The sequence below is a fragment of the Myotis nattereri genome (genome assembly GCF_964212035.1).
Source record: "Myotis nattereri genome assembly, chromosome: 1".
Taxonomy (NCBI): domain Eukaryota; kingdom Metazoa; phylum Chordata; class Mammalia; order Chiroptera; family Vespertilionidae; genus Myotis; species Myotis nattereri.
In genome coordinates, this window is record NC_138075.1 from 57,888,212 (window position 1) to 57,906,317 (window position 18,106).

General features: G+C 50.2%; 1 protein-coding gene across 1 annotated transcript in view; it reads left to right on the forward strand.

Moving 5' to 3' along the window:
* Nucleotides 1–776: 776 nt before the first annotated feature.
* Nucleotides 777–18,106, forward strand: part of GNB5 (G protein subunit beta 5) — a gene marked incomplete at its 5' end in the record, with an annotated part of 32,288 nt that continues 14,958 nt past the window's right edge. Inside the window, 5 exons of the mRNA XM_081108921.1 lie at nt 777–888; nt 8,646–8,782; nt 11,568–11,609; nt 13,834–13,910; nt 17,447–17,579. Of these exons, the coding sequence (XP_080965047.1) occupies nt 777–888; nt 8,646–8,782; nt 11,568–11,609; nt 13,834–13,910; nt 17,447–17,579 (501 nt within the window). The remainder of the gene's footprint in view (nt 889–8,645; nt 8,783–11,567; nt 11,610–13,833; nt 13,911–17,446; nt 17,580–18,106) is intronic.

Sequence of the window (18,106 nt, forward strand, 5' to 3'; positions counted from 1 at the left end):
GCCATGGCCCCTCCCTCCCCGGGGACTAATTCCCCAGCGAAGAAAGCAATAGCACAACCAGCAGCGGGCCCGCTAAGACCCCCGAGCGTCTCGGGAGCCAGGACTCGTTTTATTTGCGTAAATTGCAGTCAACAAACGAGGGAAGTTTCCGGTCCGCTGTGGGGGGAGCAGCAGAGCTAGCCGGGATCAGGCCGGGCATCTGCGGCGCCCTGTCCTCTCCCGTCTCTGCAGGAAGAGCCCTCCCGTCCCGTCCCGTCCCGGGCGGGGAGATCTGTGCGGGGAGGCGGGAGGGAGGCGGGCGGGGAGGAGGCTGTGTCGCCGGGAGTTCCGCAGACTCCCAGGAGCCGGGCGTCCGGCCTTGGAATCCCAGCGTGGCCCTCACTCCCTGCGCGTCCTCCACCCTCCACCCAGTCGCGTGTCTTCCCCGAGTCTCGGTTTTCCCACCGGGAAAATGGGCACCATACTCCTGCTTCCCCCGCTCGGAGTGCGCAGCCTCGCTACCCGAGGCCTGGCCCGGGGCTCTGCGCCGGGGGCAGCAGGTGCGGGGCGGGGGCGGGGGCGGGGGCGGGGGCCCGGAGGCGGGGGCTCCGTGCCCACCCGCGAGGCCGGCGGGAGGGGTCGGCCGCCGCAGCCCAGCTCGCAGCCGCCGGCGTCAGCGCCGGAGGGCGGGGCCGCGCGGGAGACGCGGCTGGAGCTGCGCCCGCGGCTCGGCCTCCTCGGCAGCTCACCCGCACCCTGGCTCTCCGCTTCCCTCCCCGCCGCGTCCCCGCGCGAAGATGGCCACGGACGGGCTGCACGAGAACGAGACGCTGGCGTCGCTGAAGAGCGAGGCCGAGAGCCTCAAGGGCAAACTGGAGGAGGAGCGGGCCAAGCTGCACGACGTGGAGCGTGAGTGCGGGCCGGGCGGGGGCTGCGCGGGAGGCGGGCGAGGGAGCGAGGAGGAGGGTGCGGGCGGCCGGGCCGGGGCGGGATGCGGGCCCCGCGTGTCCCCGCGCCCGGCGAAGGCGGGGAGTGGCCGTGCGCCCCGGGCGCGTGGGTGTGCGGGCCGAGTCGGCGGCCCCTGGAGGCTCCGGGCACCTGGCAGAGCCCCGCCCGCCTCCGGGCCGGGCGCCTGGGGTGGCAGCCGCTGGCCGCCGGCCTCCCCAGGAAGGATCGCGGGGCCGGTCACCCTGGTCACCTGCCTGGAAGGTGCAAACTGACCGCACTCGCGCCCTTCCCGGCGGAGCGGGTGGGGGTGTCGTCAGCCGTGCGAGCGCGTCGGCCCGCGGGGGCGCGGCCTAGGGTGAACTGTTTTGATTTTTAATTCTTTGACCTCCTCCATCACTGTTGTGTCTTCTCAGTTTTGCTTTTACACGGAACCAGACTCTGAGGTAAAAGCTCACGTTTCCCATCTGCCCCGTGTCCTTGGGGGTGGAGAGCCGGATGGGGGAAGGGAAGTGGGGGAGCTTACCGTTGAGTTCATTTGTGGCTGTTTTAAAAGCTTTGGCTGGATGGGGTTTGATTGGCATCCAAGACAATAGCAGCCTTAAACTTACCTTACTGACCACTGCCATCCTTTAGACCGGCTCTGTGATTTTATTTGCGTGAGCAATTAGGAAGCAGGTGGGCCGGGTCAGCTTCTCTTTACCGTGTCATATGGTTGGCCCTCAGCAGAGCTTGGGCTCAGGGCCAAGCTCGGGAAAGTGGCCTCTTCTGACTTTTCAGCTCTGAAGGTGGCAGCTCCCCTTTGCTGAGCAAGCCCTCCCTTGGTGCCCTCAGGCACACCTGCACACGGTGCTCCTGCCATCTGCATTTGGTACCATCCCCTTTAAATTCGGTGGGAAAGAAAGATGGGGTCCATGCTAGGCCCTATAGCACCTGATTCCTTTCTTTGAAAGTTACTTGACAGAAGCAGGTGACCTGAATCTAGAGTGTGCTGTGCTTTGGTAGGGGCCTCTTTAAAGAGGAGTTACACGAAGCCCCTATTGTCATTTATATGCAGCTACCATGAACCATAAACCCCTAATAAAGTAGTTAAGCAACTTGGTAGTTATTTTTCTTACATAACAAGAACAAGGGTAGGCAGTCACCAGCTTTGGGTCAGCTGCCCAAGGTGCCATCCACGCTCCTCAGAGCACTGGCATTTGCCCCATGACTATAATATGGCTGCCACAGCTCCAGACATCACCCCTGTATCCAGGGCAGAGAGGAGGGGGAATCTGGTTACCAGCCTCTGTTTCTCCTTTTTCAAGTTAGCAAACGCTTCCCCCGAAATTTTCTTTCTTCCCCACAGATTTTTGCTTGTGCATCATTGGCCAGGACTAGGTCACATGGCTTCTACAAGGGAGGCTGGGAAAGCGAGCACTGAACTGGGCCCGTTGCCATCCTCAAACAACTGGGTTTCCGTTATCGGGGGAGAAGCAAGGCATGGATAGTGGAAGGCATGGGGCAGAGTCTTCCCGTTTCTTTTTGCAATTTTGTACACTCTGCAGATGATAGCGATGATGCTGTGAGCGTGGTGTTCTCTGAGGTAGGTCTGATGTCTCCATTTTACAGATAAGGAAACCAAGTCACACAAAGATGACAGGACTTGCAAAGAAAGACCCCAACTAAACAGTGGTGGGGTCAGGATCCCAGCGCAGGCAGGCAGAGCTCCAGCCCAGCCTCACTTCAGCTTTTTTGCTGAACCTTTGTGCTCGGTTGAGGCAGGGTGTCCCACGGGGGTGAGGCCAACGGAGTCCTAATGAAGCATGCCCAACTCCGGAGACCGGTTCAAGACGCAGTCTGAACTTTATTGTTTAAGTACAGGGACATATATAACATTCCAGACCAATCAGAAGTTTACACCATCCTTAGGGCAACCAATGGTAGGAAAGATAGGGTACTATGTAGGGGCTCTAGGGGGCTTACTCAGGCGGGCGCTGCCACTCCCCGGTGTGCCGAGGAAGCTTGTATAGGCGGAGTGCGCTCACGCCATTGCATCTGCCACTGCACTGAGATAAATCTCCTGAGCTCTTCCCACACTCGGTGCAGAGGGGTTCTCCAGAAACTCTCTTACTCGGGTACAGGCTGCCTGCTGGGATATTTTTCAGACTCTTCTGTGAATTTGTAAATTGCCTTAAGGCAGAGAGATAGTCAAGATGCGGCTTTCCCACAGGGAACCCACCCCATAACAAAGAAACAGAATTTCCAGAGGATGAGGCCCAGAAATCAGGATTTTAAAAGGATTCCCAGGTGATTCTAATGTGCAGCCAAGGTTGAGAACCACTGGTTTAAAGTGAAAAGTATCTCTACTTCCCCACTCCCGGGGCCCCTCTCTAGAGGTAAGTTTCTCGTGAACTCTGCCACAACGTTAATGCACATACAAGCATCTCTTGATTAAACTAAAGAGCTCCTGTTATATACACTGTTCTGCAACTTGCTCCCCTCCCCCAACCCACAAAATTGACTTTTCATACACACACACACAAATTTACTTTGCTTTCCTTTTTAATGTAAATCGCAACTTTCTGAGAGCCAGCCTGGCATGGTGAGGAGAGCTGGACTAGGAGCCTGAACCCTGGTGCCTACTCCCCATCCTTCCTTAGAGTAGCTGCATAATCTTAAGGAAATCCCCTAACCCTTCCTGATTCCAGCCTCATAAAGAAAGTGATGGGGTTGGCCCTGGCTGGGTGGCTCAGCTGGTTGGAGTATTGTCCTGTAAACCCAAAGGCTTTGGGTTCGATTACTGGTCAGGGCACATACCTAAGTTGTAGGTTCGATCCTTGGTGGGGGCATGTATGGGAGGCAACGGATGTTTCTCTCTGTCTCTCAAATCAATAAACATATCCTTGGGTGAGAATAGAGAGGGAGAGAGGGAGGGAGGGAGGGGATTGTTGGGAGAAGAAAACTTTTAGTGTGTGAAGACAGGAAGGTTTAAGCAGATGGGTCCCTCTAATTAGGAGCTGTGTGATAGGCCCTCCAAAGACATCTGCATTTTAATCCCTGGACCCTGTGAATATGTGACTTACATGGCAAAAGGGACTTTGCAGACATGAGTAAGTTAAGGATCTTGAGATGAGATTATGTTAGATTATACAGGTGGGCCCATGTAATCACAAGGGTCCTTAAAAGAGGGGGATCAGAGTCAAAGAAGGAGATGTGATGACAGAAACAAGGTTGGAGTGATGTGGGCCACAAGCCAACGAATGCAGATGGAAAAGGCATGGGGTGGATTCTCCCCTACAGCCTCAGAAGGAATGCAGCCCTGCTGGCCCATTTTAGACTTCTGACCTCCAGAAATGCAAGAGAATAAAGTTATGTAGCTTTAAGCCACTATATAGAAATGAGTACAACAGCAATGGGAAACTATTACAAGCTGTAACCTCATGACTCTAAAATGCCTTAGACTAGAGCAAGGAAGCATTAACCAATGGTAGAAGGCAAGCAGAAGGGACAAGGAGATACATCCAGGGCAGGACGCGCTGGAGGAATAACGGGAAAGGCAGGGATAGAGGCATTGGGCCTCAGGCTATGGAGTTTGACATAGGCTGGCTTCCCCCTGACCACCCACATAAGCCACTTCCTGTATGTAATGTTGGCTGAGAGTCTGACATGGGGATGAGGGCCCAACAGAATGATGCTGTTGGAAGGTCAAAGGGATGAGAGGTGAAGAAGATTTGAGAGTTTCCTCAAAAAATTAAATATGGAACTGCCTTTTGACCCTGTGATCCCACTTCCAGAAATATATCCTAAGAAACCCGAAATACCAATCAGAAAGAATGTATGCACCCCTATGTTCATAGCAGCACAACTTACAATAGCTTAGCTCTGGAAACAGCCCAAGTGCCCATCAGTAGATGAGTGAATAAAAAAGCTGTGGTACATTTACAAAAAGGAATACTACACAGCAGTAAAAAAAAAAAAAAAGGATCTCTTACCCTTTGAGACAGCATGGAGGGACCCAGAGAGTATCATGATAAGTGAAATAAGCCAGTCAGAGAAAGACAAGTATCACATGATCTCACTCATATGTGGAATCTAAGTAACAAAATAAACTGATGAACAGAGTGGATCCAGAGACATAGAAGCCTGATACAGACTGTTGAATCTCAGAGGGAAGATGGGGGTGGGTGGGTGGGTGGGTGGGTGGTAAGAGATTAACCAAGGAACTTGTATGCATATATGCATAACCCATGGTCACAGACAATAGTGTGGGGAAGGTCTGGGGCAGGGTGTGGGTACAGGCTAGAAGGGGCAAAGGAGAAAGCACAGCTGCTCTGAACAAGCTCCCACAAATTATTTACAGAACATACTCAACTCACTTCCAGTTGTTTTTATTTAATATATTTTTTATTGATTTCAGAGAGGAAGGGAGAGGGAGAGAGAGAAAGAAACATCAATGATAAGAAGAATCATTGATTGGCTGCCATCTGCACGCCCCCTACTGGCTATCAAGCACATAATCCCGGCATGTGCCCTTGTCCTGAATCGAACCTGGGACCTTTCAGTCCACAGGCTGACGCTCTATCCACTGAGCCAAACCGCTAGGGACCAGTTGTTTTTAAAATGTTTTACTATGACATTTGTTTTAACTCTTTAGTTCAACAGATGTGAGATTTGACAGAAACAGGATAGAGTGGTAGGGGGAATTGTATGTGGGAAGGAAAATGGGGTGAATAAAAATAATTAGCAGTTGAGATGTGTTCAAATTCTCACTATGGAAGGAGGGCCCTATTTTGGTTGGTGAATCATCTTTTTTTTTGTTGTTTGTTTTGAAGAAGGAGATTAAATAGCTGTGGTTGTCCTAATGCTGAATAATGCTGAATTGGGGGAAGCAGTAATAATATCGAGTGACATTTCAAAGTAAAATACTAAGTAGAATATGGTCACAGCTCTGAGCTGCTTTAGGCTTGTGTACAAGGCCTGTAAGAATTCAGAAAATTCCGTCTGTTTTAAGTCCATTCAGCATGTCTTTGTGAAGACTGTGTCTGTAAGAGACCCACGCGCTGTTTGTGGCAGTAAAGAATGCGGTGTTTTAGCGGAAGTGATGGCATCATCATCGTACACCATGTAGCACTTTATAGTTCAGCAAGTATTTTTGACCATTCGGGTTTTCACAAAGACTTTTTAACCTGTTCACATGTGCTATTTCATTCCAAAGGAACGGGGCAACTAAGCAAAACCAAGATTTTTTGGAGAAGTGGCTGATTCCAGGGCCGGGTTAGGGAAAGAACACGAGCCCACCCGGAGAGGTGCTCAGAGAATGCTGGGGGCGCACCACAAGGTCACGAGAGCAGCTCGATGCGGTTCCACCTGAGCAAATCAGGGACTATATTCAACTCACTTCCAGTTGTTTTTACTTATTTATTCAATAAATAATAGTAGTAAAGGACTTATAGCCTCTTGAGTACGGTAAGAACCCATGAGCCCACACTAGGATAAATGAATGAATAAACAAGTTGGGGCGGAGGGAAAGTTCCCTCTGCAGGAGAAAGCCAGCTTGAAAATGCAGAAGGGATGAAGGTATTAGAAAAATCACGTCTGGCCAACTCTCCCCAATCACCAGCTCAGGCAAGAGTCATTCATGGGTGGATGTTAAAACCAGGCATTCAGTTTGAGGAGTAAGGAGATGCATGTCGTCTCAACGTGCATCCCACGGGGTACTTTTTCATTACCAGAGGCAAAATGGTAACTGCAGTGGAGAAACCTGGAAGATGCCACCTCAACCAAGCGCTCACGGCAGGAGTGTCCTGGTGGGTCACACGGGCAGGAGCTCAGCTCAGCTGGCATGTTCCTGCCAGACGTGCATCACCCGGACCTGGTCCCGGGAAGCAGCGGGCAAGCCCAGACTGGGGAACAGAAGGACTGGGCCTGAGAGAAATGTGAAAACTGAAGGCAGCCCAGGATCTTGGGGTTTCCGTTGCTCTACAGCAAGCATGTCAAGCTCGAAGGCTAACACGGGCCAAATAAACAAGGTTTAGGTTTCGGCGGGCTGCAAAAAAAACACAAGCTTCAATTTTCATAGAAACGTAGGTTTATTTAGAAAAGTATAGTATAAAATAGAATAAGAGCAATGATAAAATTAATGTTTTCTTACACACCGTTATACTGGCTAAGCTCCAGAAATATTCGTTGTGGGCCGCAACATGCGGCCTGCGGTCCACAAGCTTGACTTGCCTGCTCTAAAGCTGTGTGGGACGCTAGCGGGCCCCTCGGTGAGGTCTGTGGGTTGGGCGTGGAATTGTTTCAGTGTTCGTTTTCTGACTTTGGTGATTACAGTGGTTATGTAAGCGCTCCTTCTCTTTAGGAAAACACACTGACGTGTTTAGAGGAAAGAGAGGGCGGGAAGCAGGAAGGAAGGGTTTCCCTAGGAGGCGCGTCAGCCCCTCTCAGCCCGGACTTCTGAGGAAGCTGGTGGGCACCGCAGCAGCTCCTGGCTGAAGACGCCCCAGCGGAGAGGTTTAAAGGAAGGAGGCTTGGACTCAGCCTCTACCAGAAAGCGAATGGGGCTCCGTGAGCAGGAGGAGCCACAGGATCCCTCGCCTGGGTTTCCCACCTGCACGACGTGGGGGTGGACGGGATGGCCTCTGCGACCCTTTCTGCTCTGCGGGACCTGGTCTTCCTCTGAGACTCGGCAGTGGCAGCATCTGGATAAGCCCCTCGGAGCTCTCCCTGAGCCCCAGGAGAGAGGCTGTGGCCCAGCCCCTGAAAGTCTGGTTTTTGGAGCGCCTTCCTGGTATAGGCACCTCCCCTAGGTGCTGTGTTCAGACTTCTAGACCAGTGATGGCGAACCTTTTGAGCTCAGCGTGTCAGCATTTTGAAAAACCCTAACTTAACTCTGGTGCCGGGTCACATAGAGAAATTTTTTGATATTTGCAACCATAGTAAAACAAAGACATATTTTTGATATTTATTTTATATATTTAAATGCCATTTAACAAAGAAAAATCAACCAAAAAAATGAGTTCGTGTGTCACCTCTGACACGCGTGTCATAGGTTCGTCATCACTGTTCTAGAACATGGCCTTGATCTGTGCCGACACTGGGAGTTTCTGGTGAACCCAGAGTGGTTTGCTCGGCCGTTCGTTCCTGCAGCATGTGGGTGGGTCGCCTGCTGTGTCCCAGGCCCGCACGAGGCACAGGGGTCAGTGAGGAGTCGCAGGGCCTGCCACAGAGCAGCGTGAGCACACGCCACGGCACCTGCCCGGGTAGTTTTTGTAAAGTCACTTTTCCTTGTGACGAGAAAGTGGTAGATAAAAGAACCAGAAGCCGCAGCTTCCCTCCCCGTGAGTCGTATGAACTTGTATTAGCCAAGTGACCCCTGTGCGCCTCAGCCTCCTCACCTGTGACATGGGGATAGCAATCGCACTCTGCTGCCACCTGCCCCGCCTGCAGAGCTGTGGCCCTTCGACTGCAGAGTTCCGTACAGTGCCTTACAGACCCGGGTGGTCTTGTCCTTAGTCCCTCAACGTGCACGTGTGGCAGTGGCTTGAAAAACACGCAGAGAGAGAACGACACTGTTGTCTCTGCCCTCTTCTAAGCCTAAAGGAGAGAGCAGGCGAGGGCATGGCAGAGTCCAGGAGAGTCCAGCCGGGGCCGAGAGAAAGCCCAGTGTCTTCCCTGAGCAGGCGTCTGGCTCAGAGCCTGGCCTCGGCAGGAGGCTGACTGTGGCCTTGTCCTCCTAGTGCACCAGGTGGCGGAGCGGGTGGAGGCGCTGGGGCAGTTTGTCATGAAGACCAGGAGGACCCTCAAAGGCCACGGGAACAAAGTGCTCTGCATGGACTGGTGCAAAGACAAGCGGAGGATCGTGAGCTCCTCGCAGGTACGTGGCGCCTGTTGTGTGCTGGTGAGCGGCTTTCTGATTTCATGGCGGAGGGGGGAGAGCGGTCCTTCTCAACATCCTTTCTGGGCTCTCCGCCTCTGCGTGTTGGCCAGAGGACGCGAGTGTGGCCTGTGGCGTGGCTGGGAGTTCTTTTACGCGGAGCCGCGCTAATTTGGGGAGATTTGGAATTGGTCCTGCCGAAACGTTGCAAACTCTATTTGACTCTCCACTTAAAACTGTTTCTTCCTGAGCATACCTCACGGTCTTATTTGTGAGGGAAACCAACTGTAAAACAGTGGGTTTTCCAAGATTGAGGGCCGCGTGGTTGAGAGGCCACCATGGCTTGTTGAGCAATTTTATGCCTTAAAGAACACATTTAAGGTATATAGTTTGTAAAGACTATTTAAAAACAGTTCTCCGGAAGGCAGGGGGGAGGGGGAGAGGCTGGGATAAGAGATCAACCAAAGGACTTGTATGCATGCATATGAGCATAACCAGTGGACACAGACACTGGGGCAGTGGGGCTTGTCCTGGGGGGTGGGAGCGGCTGGCGGGGGGGGGGGGGGTCCAATTGGGGAAAAGGGAAACATATGGAATACTTTAAACAATAAAAATAAAAACAGTTCTCCAGGATAAGGGCTCTGAGAACCCACCCCTATCTGGTGATGAGGATGAAAAAAAAAGATATATATATTTTGTGAAGCCTAATTTTTCATTCATTTTGTATAGCTGACATAGTTTATTTTGCATCTTATATTAGTTATCTATTGCCGCATGACAGATTACCCCAAAAGTTAGCAACTGCGGACAACAAGTGTTTATTCTCTCGCGTGGCTTTCTGAGAGTCAGGAACCTGGGCAGCTTGGCTGGGTGGCGGCTCGGGTCTCCCAGGAGCGTGCGGGCTGGACGCTGGCGGGCTGCAGGCCGCGACGAGGCCGAGGCTCACTCTGAGGTGGCTCACTCACGTGGCTGGGCTGGAGGTCTTAGTTCCGCTCCCTGGGGACCTGCCTCAAGGCTGCTCAGGACATGGGGGCTGGGCGCTCCCGGAGCACATGATCCAAGAGAGGGAGAGGGAAGCAGAAGCCACGCCTCCACGCCCAGGGCCTCTCTGACCTGGCCTCACCCAGGCCAACCTGATATAATGAGGGAGAGGCCCATCGAGCTGCATGAGACCAGCATGACAGGATTCTTGGAGCCTGGCGGCCACTGCTTAATACTTTTTAGGTTTATTGTGATGTTACATGCATTGAACATACAACTGTAAACTGAAGTCACGTATTTTCATAGCCAGTTTGGGCTTCCTTTCAACCTTGCCTTCATCCCAGCTTTTTCAAAGGACAACTTGTTGTTGTTTTTAATAACCCTTTTAAGTATAAACACTGTATATATCCTATATGATCCTCAGCTCCAACATCCACGTCAGGGTTGTTTTGACAGGACCCGTGTCATTAATCTCCTGTATCAGCTACCAGTCTGGTATGACACATAGCGCTTGCTTTTTTTATGTCCATTAGCGCTCGTGCTTCACCACATGTAAGAAGCACCGGAAAAGAGCACACAGAAAGGGTCTGCTGCCACCACCCTGTCACAACCATTGTCTTTATTTTAGAGCAGTTCTTTCTGGACATTGTTTTTTCAACTGCTCACTTGTGGTTATTGAGATGTACATGTTGCCACCCAGCCTTTTAGACCGTTTTATCCTTGAAAGGATAATATATGTTGGATTTTTTGTCACTCATGTACACTCTGATTAGCGAGGGAGGCAGGGGCGGAGGGCTGACAGGCTCCATCCACCCGTGTCTGCTGCAGAGAGAGTGGCTGGGATGTGGCAAGGAGCTGGGGCAGCAGGAAGGCTCTGGAACAGACCTGGAGTGACTCAGAGCCGCCCTTCTCCCTTAAAAGGCAGGAGATGAGTCAGCCTGACCGTGTGGGTCAGGGCTGGGGTGGAGGTATCATCTCGGCAGTCCCTGTTGTATAAGCTGCTCACGGAGGGCCCACGTTTCATCCTATCAGACTGATTTTAGCCTCGTGGGTGCCTTTTTCTCTACAGAGCGCACAGCAGGTGGGCAGCGAGGACAGGCGGGCTTACAGTGCAGTGGAGGAAGCCACTGAGTGAATGCTTGGCGGGGAGGGGGCTGCACTGAGTCAAACCCCAGCCCAGCAAGCAGGGGCTCCAGGCCCGAGCTCCAGCTCTGTCCTCTGCACTGTTACCTAACCCTCCCCACACATCGTGCTTGGAGTGCCGCCAGAGAAGTTAGACCAGGAGACCAGTGTACTTAGGGATCTCGAAAGGCCCAACACTGTCGACCTTGACCTTGTTTCGGGCCCCTCAGCCACACTGAGCATGAGCATGGAAGTCGTGCAAGGCGAGCAGCCGTGTCGCTTTAGATGATCGGACCCTGCTTGTGCTCCTAAGTGGCATTACCGCCCCTCCCATCGTCTCATTCGCCAGATTTGGCTCAAAATGGCTTGAGTGATTAAAAACATCAAGCCTGCTATGGAGACTGCAGATTCACCATCTCCGAGGATGCCCGGGGGACCCAGGCACTGAAGGAAGTCAGCTCAGCCACCCTCTGCCACTGCCGCCCTGAGCCACCACGCCTCGTGTGCTCAGGTAACTGTGTTGTAGGGACCAGAGCCCCTGGACTTCTCTCTGGGGGTTTGTCTGACAAACAGATGGCATCGTGGTCACTCCCCACACGCCCATGCTGTGTGGGCTGCAGCATGGTTACAGGGGAGGCGGACTTGTTGACAACTCCTGAACCGTTTTCTCTTTTCCCTCCAGGACGGGAAGGTGATCGTGTGGGATTCCTTCACGACTAACAAGGTAAGGTGTCCCCGGCGCACTGGGGCGCCCCCGAACCCCAGCCTCATTGAAAGGTGCTCTGGTCCAGCCCCCCAGCCCTGGCCCTGTTTCCTGCCTCTCGGGGAGCCTGTCTTTGGATGAAAACCCCACAGGGCCCATCTGTGTTAAGACAGCTCAGCAGCCCACGGTAGCGTTTATTCCTCCCTCGAGCTGACACCCCTTGCCCACAGAGGAGCCTGCAGAGCCCCACAGAATAAGCTCACACTGGAACAGGAAGGGGCGAGGCCTGACACCCTGGTCCCACGCACACAGGCAGCTGTATGTATTCTTCCTCTGAGTGACGATAAGAGGTACCCAGCTCCCTCTCCCCTCTGTCTTTGGCCAGACTCCATGGCACTGTGGAATGAGCAAACGGTGGGTGAAGCCCTGGCTGCCGTGGAGTCACGTGCTCTGTCCAGGACGCAGTGGAGAATGAGCCCCCTGCAGCTCTGACCTGAGTGTGCACAGCTGCAAAGTAGACCTAAATTCAGACTCTGTCCTAAAGAGAAAGACTGGAACCTCTGTAGGTGTGCTTGCATGCCTGCATCGCGTTGGCATTTATAATAACGAGCACTGTGTGTTGAGTATGGACTCCAACATTTACTTAGAAGAAAACCTTCCTTTTCATGATATTAAAAAGGAGACGCATTGTGACAAATTGGAGCGATGCCTATATTCTGCATTATTGAATGTGGTTAGTAAATGCCTTGTAGGCAGCTGTTACCTGACCAGGTCAAGTGAGGCCCCAGAACCGCCTGCAGAGCAAGTCCCTAGTGTTTGGGCCCCTAGGGAACGATAAACAGTTTGCAAAGGGCAGTGTACCTCCCCTGCCTCCACGGAGGACCCCGCCTCTCCCAGCATGCCCAAGCAACGTGTGCATGGGGTTGTGTTGTGTCTGTTTACGCCTGAGCGTGGCATAGCGCACACACTACCTGGTTTCTGGGAACTGTAGAGTCACACTTGTGGCCTCTGGCAGGGAACCTAGCCATCACTTGTGGGGAAAGGGGCCTAGATGCCCTGTGCTGAGAGAGCGGCCACCTCGCCTCACTCACTGGCGGGCAGTAGGTGGTTCCCAGCCTCAGAGGCTGCAGGACTGTGAGTGACACCAGAATTTTGACAGGCGGTTTCGGGCCTATGTTTCCCCATAAAAACACAGAGAATCTAGCAGAAAGGCCAGCGCTGGTGTGTCCTGCACAAACTTAGTCCCATTCCTCCCTTCACAGACGAGGATGAGGCTGAGTTAGTACCAATGGCTGGCTTGCTGGTTGCACATCTTGTTGCTGTTGGAACCACGTTGTTGAATCGTGGCTTTGTTGTTTGCTCATCTGCACACAGGAGGCTGTGGGTGACTCGACCACCATCCAGGAGCCAGGCACTGTTAGGCCGCGCACTTCATTCTTCCACTGTACAGGTTCTCTCACCCCTGAGCACAGCTCAAGATCAGCCTCCCACCCCCATTCATCCCTCCCAGGAATGGTTTAGGACTCAGAGGGGACAGAGGCTCTTGTGTACTCCCAAGTAAACAAACTCATAATGTACACGTAAAAAGTTATTCAAGATTATATTATGAAAATGGAAATCAGATTAAATAAGGTGAAGTATATATTGGAAATGAAATTCGGATGGACCTTTAAAAGAACAGGAGCCCAGTATTCATTCATTCAGAAGAACAAGCGGGGTATAACATTAAGAAAAAAGTAAAACCTTAAGGATTTTTTTTTTTTTTGCAAGTCGGGATTTTAACTTTTAGAATATATGACATAACGGCCTGGGCAGCATGGTCAGTGGTTGAACATCCATCTGTGAACCAGGAGGTCACAGTTCAATTCCCAGTCAAGGCACATGCCTGGGTTGCGGGCTCGATCTCCAGTGTGGGGCATGCAGGAGGCAGCTGATCAATGATTCTCTCTCATCATTGATGTTTCTATCCTTCTCTCCTCTCCCTTCCTCTCTGAAATCAATAAAAATATATATATTTTAAAAATAGAATATATGACGTAATGTTTGATTGATTATAAGGGGCTGAGTCTCCCTATCAGTCATAGCTAATTGTTACCCCACTCCACTGCCCTTGGAAACTAGAACATAGTTCAGTAAGATCGCCAGTGACTTTTTAAAAATTGAATGTTGAGATGTGTGTGTGCGTGCGTGTGTGTGTGTGTGTGAAGCCACACTTATTATATGAATGGTTCACACTGTGTTTCAGGAGCATGCGGTCACCATGCCCTGCACGTGGGTGATGGCGTGTGCGTACGCCCCGTCGGGCTGTGCCATTGCGTGTGGGTAAGTAGGTCCCACAGCAGCTTTTCAGCTGTCCTGTGAGCCATAGAACACTGTTGTATGGGCAGAAATACACAAACAAGAACTTGTAATTTTTATTGTTTGCTTGTTAAGCAATGTGTTAAATTGCTCCCTGAACTTTAGAAAAAAAATAAAAAGCACAAAAACCTCTTTCATAATTATTTTCATTACCGAGTGACAGTGGTATAAGTTTTAGACCTATGCCCCTCACTCAGATGCAAACATCTTGGAATGCATGTTGGTAACATGTATCAGAAACCTGGAAAAATGTAGAACCTTTGATCTAGAGATTTTACATCTAAGAACTTACTTGAAAGCAATGACTCAAAATATAGAAAAGAACATATGAATAATAACATTTATTGTAGAATTATGTAAAATAAAGCCAAAGACAAAAAAAGAGAAACAATAGGTCCATCAAAGGCAATTATTAAATAATTGTGGTACCTGAATTAAATGGAATATTAACAGCCATTAAAAGGAAAATGCTCGATCACAGTAAGTGAAAAGAGCATCGAGGTTACCAGGAAGATTGTACCTTATTCTCTGTTCTCCTGAAGATCAGTTTAACAGGGCTTAGCAACGAGCACTGCAGCCCCTTGGTTCCCTGTCCCCGTGTTAAACAGCTGTGGGCCATTTAAAATATTTCCACAGTAGAATCTCAGCCCTGTTTAGAAAAGAGGCGTTAGTACAAAAGCTGTGGTGAACTAGACCAGCGATTTTCATCTCATGACACACGTAAGCTAATTGCTAGAATTCTGCAGCACACCAAAAAAAGTAGATTTTTTTGCTGCTCTGACTAAAAAAACAGGTATAGTTTTGATTCATTCACACCAGACAGCTATTGTTGAGTTGGCTGTTGTCATCTTTTAATTTGACAGTCTAAGGGAAAGAGGTCAGCGCTCCTGACTGAATAGCCAGGTGCTGCATGTTTTACACATTCCTGTGGCTCACCTCTGAACACCTCTGACCTAGACTGAAAACACAGTACTAGTTCTTTCTGGATGATGGAACTATGGGTGTTTTTCTCTTCTTTATAATTTTCTGTATTTCCGGTTTTTAAAAGTAAGCACATAATATTTTTATAATCAGGAGGAAAGGGTTTTATTTAAAATATGAAAACCCTGGGCCTCTAAGCAAAATTTCTGGAGCCTTCTCCAGCCAGAGTCACACCAGCCATCATCCCCAGTGTCCCCTCTTTGGGCAGCTACTTTGGGGGCACCTTCCCACTCTCTCTCTCTGCTGTTTGAGACCCGGTGTGCCTTTGGAACCCATGTTCACATACAAGTATTTCATATTTTTGAATAACTCAAAAGCAGATTGTGTCTTCATTTTATAACTGGAAGACAATACAGAAAATTCAACCCCATCTACTTCCTGAAAGGATCTGAGGTGACCCCAATAAAAACCATGGGTATATATACATATATATATATATATATTCACAGGAATATATATATACCACATATGCAAGAACAGTTATTTTATATATACACCACAGATATTTTATATACACACCACACAATCATAAGGTAGGTACAGAGGCATTCAACCAACTGTACAGTTAGAAGGCAGAGCCCCCACAAGACTCCCCTCTCTTGAGATTCCAGCTGCAAATTGAAGGGTCCCCACCACGATCCTCCGGCTCAGTAATTGACGAGGATGACTCACAGAGCTCAGGAAAGTGCTGTGCTCAGGCTCACGGTTTTATCACAGTGAAAGGATACAGTGAGAACCGGCCGAAGGAAGAGAAACAGGGCAGAGTCCAGGAGGGGTCTGAACACGGAACCTCCACTTGTGCCTCCCTGTGGAGTCACGGCCAGCGTTACCTCCTCCCAGCTACAGCTGTGACCATATGCCAACTGGGGACTCGCCTGAGCCTTTGGTGACCAGAGATTTTATATTCACTCTCCGGTCTCCTGGTTTCTTCAGGGAGCGGGTGTCCCAAAGCCCCCATCACAGATCACACCACTAGGCTGTCAGGTGGCCAGAGCCCCAAGCCAACAGACACCCCCATTAGAGATCATGTCTGTGGCCAGGGCACAGGCCACCCCTCGCATTCGGCACAGCCAGTTCTTCACTGCCCAGTATAGAAATAAATACTCCACATTTTTAAACTCTGGCATAATATGTTTCTAACTGGGCATTAATTTTAGTAAATCCATAGAGTTCGCTGGGTTACATAAGTGCTCAGTATTTGATGTTGAGATAGCAACTGTCTGGTTCTAAATTACAACAAGAATATATGGGCTCGGTCACAGCGAATGTAACACCACAGTGAACAGTGTCTTCACTGGCAGTTTAGAAATGATGCTGTGCCTCTGTCCTATTTTACCCCTCACTCCATGGAGCCCAGTGGGAGATTCCCATAGGGCAGGGGAGCAGGCAGGGGAGAGAACACGTTTCCAAGACCCACCCAGGTGGCTTTCCGGTCACACCCTGAGAGTCCAGATGGAGGAATGGCTAGTGCCTCCGTCCCAGTATAGATGTATAATTATGTAAGCATGTAAGTGTTTTGTTTTTTCTTGAGAGCCATATTCCCCAAGAAGCATTCATTCAGCTATTGTACACTGAGTGACTGGACTGGGTGTCCTAGAGGAATTCAAAGTTGAATAAAATGTAGTGCCTGCCTCCAAGCAAGTAGGATATAAAACTAATGCTAATGACCACTTACTGGGCATCTATCATGTGTCAGTGACTATTCTGAATTCTGTACAGTCTTCACAACAGCCCCTTGTGATACGTGGGTGGGGTATACTCATTTTATAGTTGAGGAAACTGAGGCTCTGAGAACCTAAAAAAAAAAAAAAAAAAAAAAAAAAGCAAAACCAAGATTGCAAAATGAGTTAGCTACTAAAGCAGAGGTTCAACACCAGGTGCGTCACACTGCAAACTTCTCCGCCTCGCATGCGTTGCAGGCAACCCTGAGCAGTGCACAGCCCAGCAGAGCTACAAAGCTTGCAGCGTCAGCGTGGCTCGCCTCGAGGGTCGAGGAGACCTGGTCCCCAGCAGGCTGGTTCTGGCCACAGCCAAGTGCAAGTCATTCTCACCCACATGACAGTATGACAAGTCCAGAAAGTGTGACATTCTATACGACAAGTAGCCTAAGGTCTGTGGTTGTGAACACCAAAAAATAGAGGGCCTGTTCTAGATTAAATGATCTTAAAAAGATATAAAAACCTAATGCACTGTGTGACCCTTGATTGGGCCCTTGCAAATTCAAGTATTTCGATGTAACAGGTCATGTCTGCAATTTGCATTCAAATGGTTCAGAATTTGTTCCCGCAAAATGTTAAGTTAGGAGTTTAGGTGAAGGGATTGAGTGTTCATTGTACTATTTTTCTTTCAGTTTTACTGTGCATTTGTAAATCTCCAAAGTGAAAGTTGGGGGAAAGGTTACAATGTGTGATACTGCTCTCAAGGGAACATTTTTTTTGAAAAGCCTGTGTGAATGAGAAAGTATGCTCACACTCTGTTGCCCTCCATCAACAGTTGACACTTCTTTCTTCCCATGCCAGGGGTTTGGATAATAAGTGTTCTGTGTATCCACTGACCTTTGACAAAAATGAAAGCATGGCTGCCAAAAAGAAGTCTGTGGCTATGCACACCAACTACCTGTCGGCCTGCAGCTTCACCAACTCTGACATGCAGGTAAGTGAGGGCCCCGGGAAGGGCCAGCTGCGGGAGGGCAGGGGAGGAGCCCCAGGGGAGAGCGGAGGCGTTTCCAGGGTTCCTCTTAGCAGGAGGGGTGCTCCAGAGGAAGCATTGTTCCTCATTCGTTATTATTGTTTTAAATAAAAGCAGAAATGAGGAAAGCCAGGGCTGTTGGCTGCTGGTAGAGGAGATAGACTACATGCCGTATTGAACATCCCTCTCTGATTGCCTTGTTGGGGTGGATCAGGGAGCCTGGGGTGGGAAGTCCACCTCCCGGTTTGAGAGGTGGTTCCAAGGCACGAATGTGTGTGCAACTTCCCTGAGCAGCCGAGCTTCAGAGTGTGCACTTCACACGCTTCGCTGAATCTGCTTCACACTCCTGTTTGAACAGATGCAAAAGACGAAGCGTTAGGTAGTAAATCTGTCCTCTACTCTGGGTAAACCCAAAGAAAAAATACTAAACACGTAGACCACATTTTCTTAACAAGTTTTAAAAGTATACCGTAGTTTATTTCTCCACATCT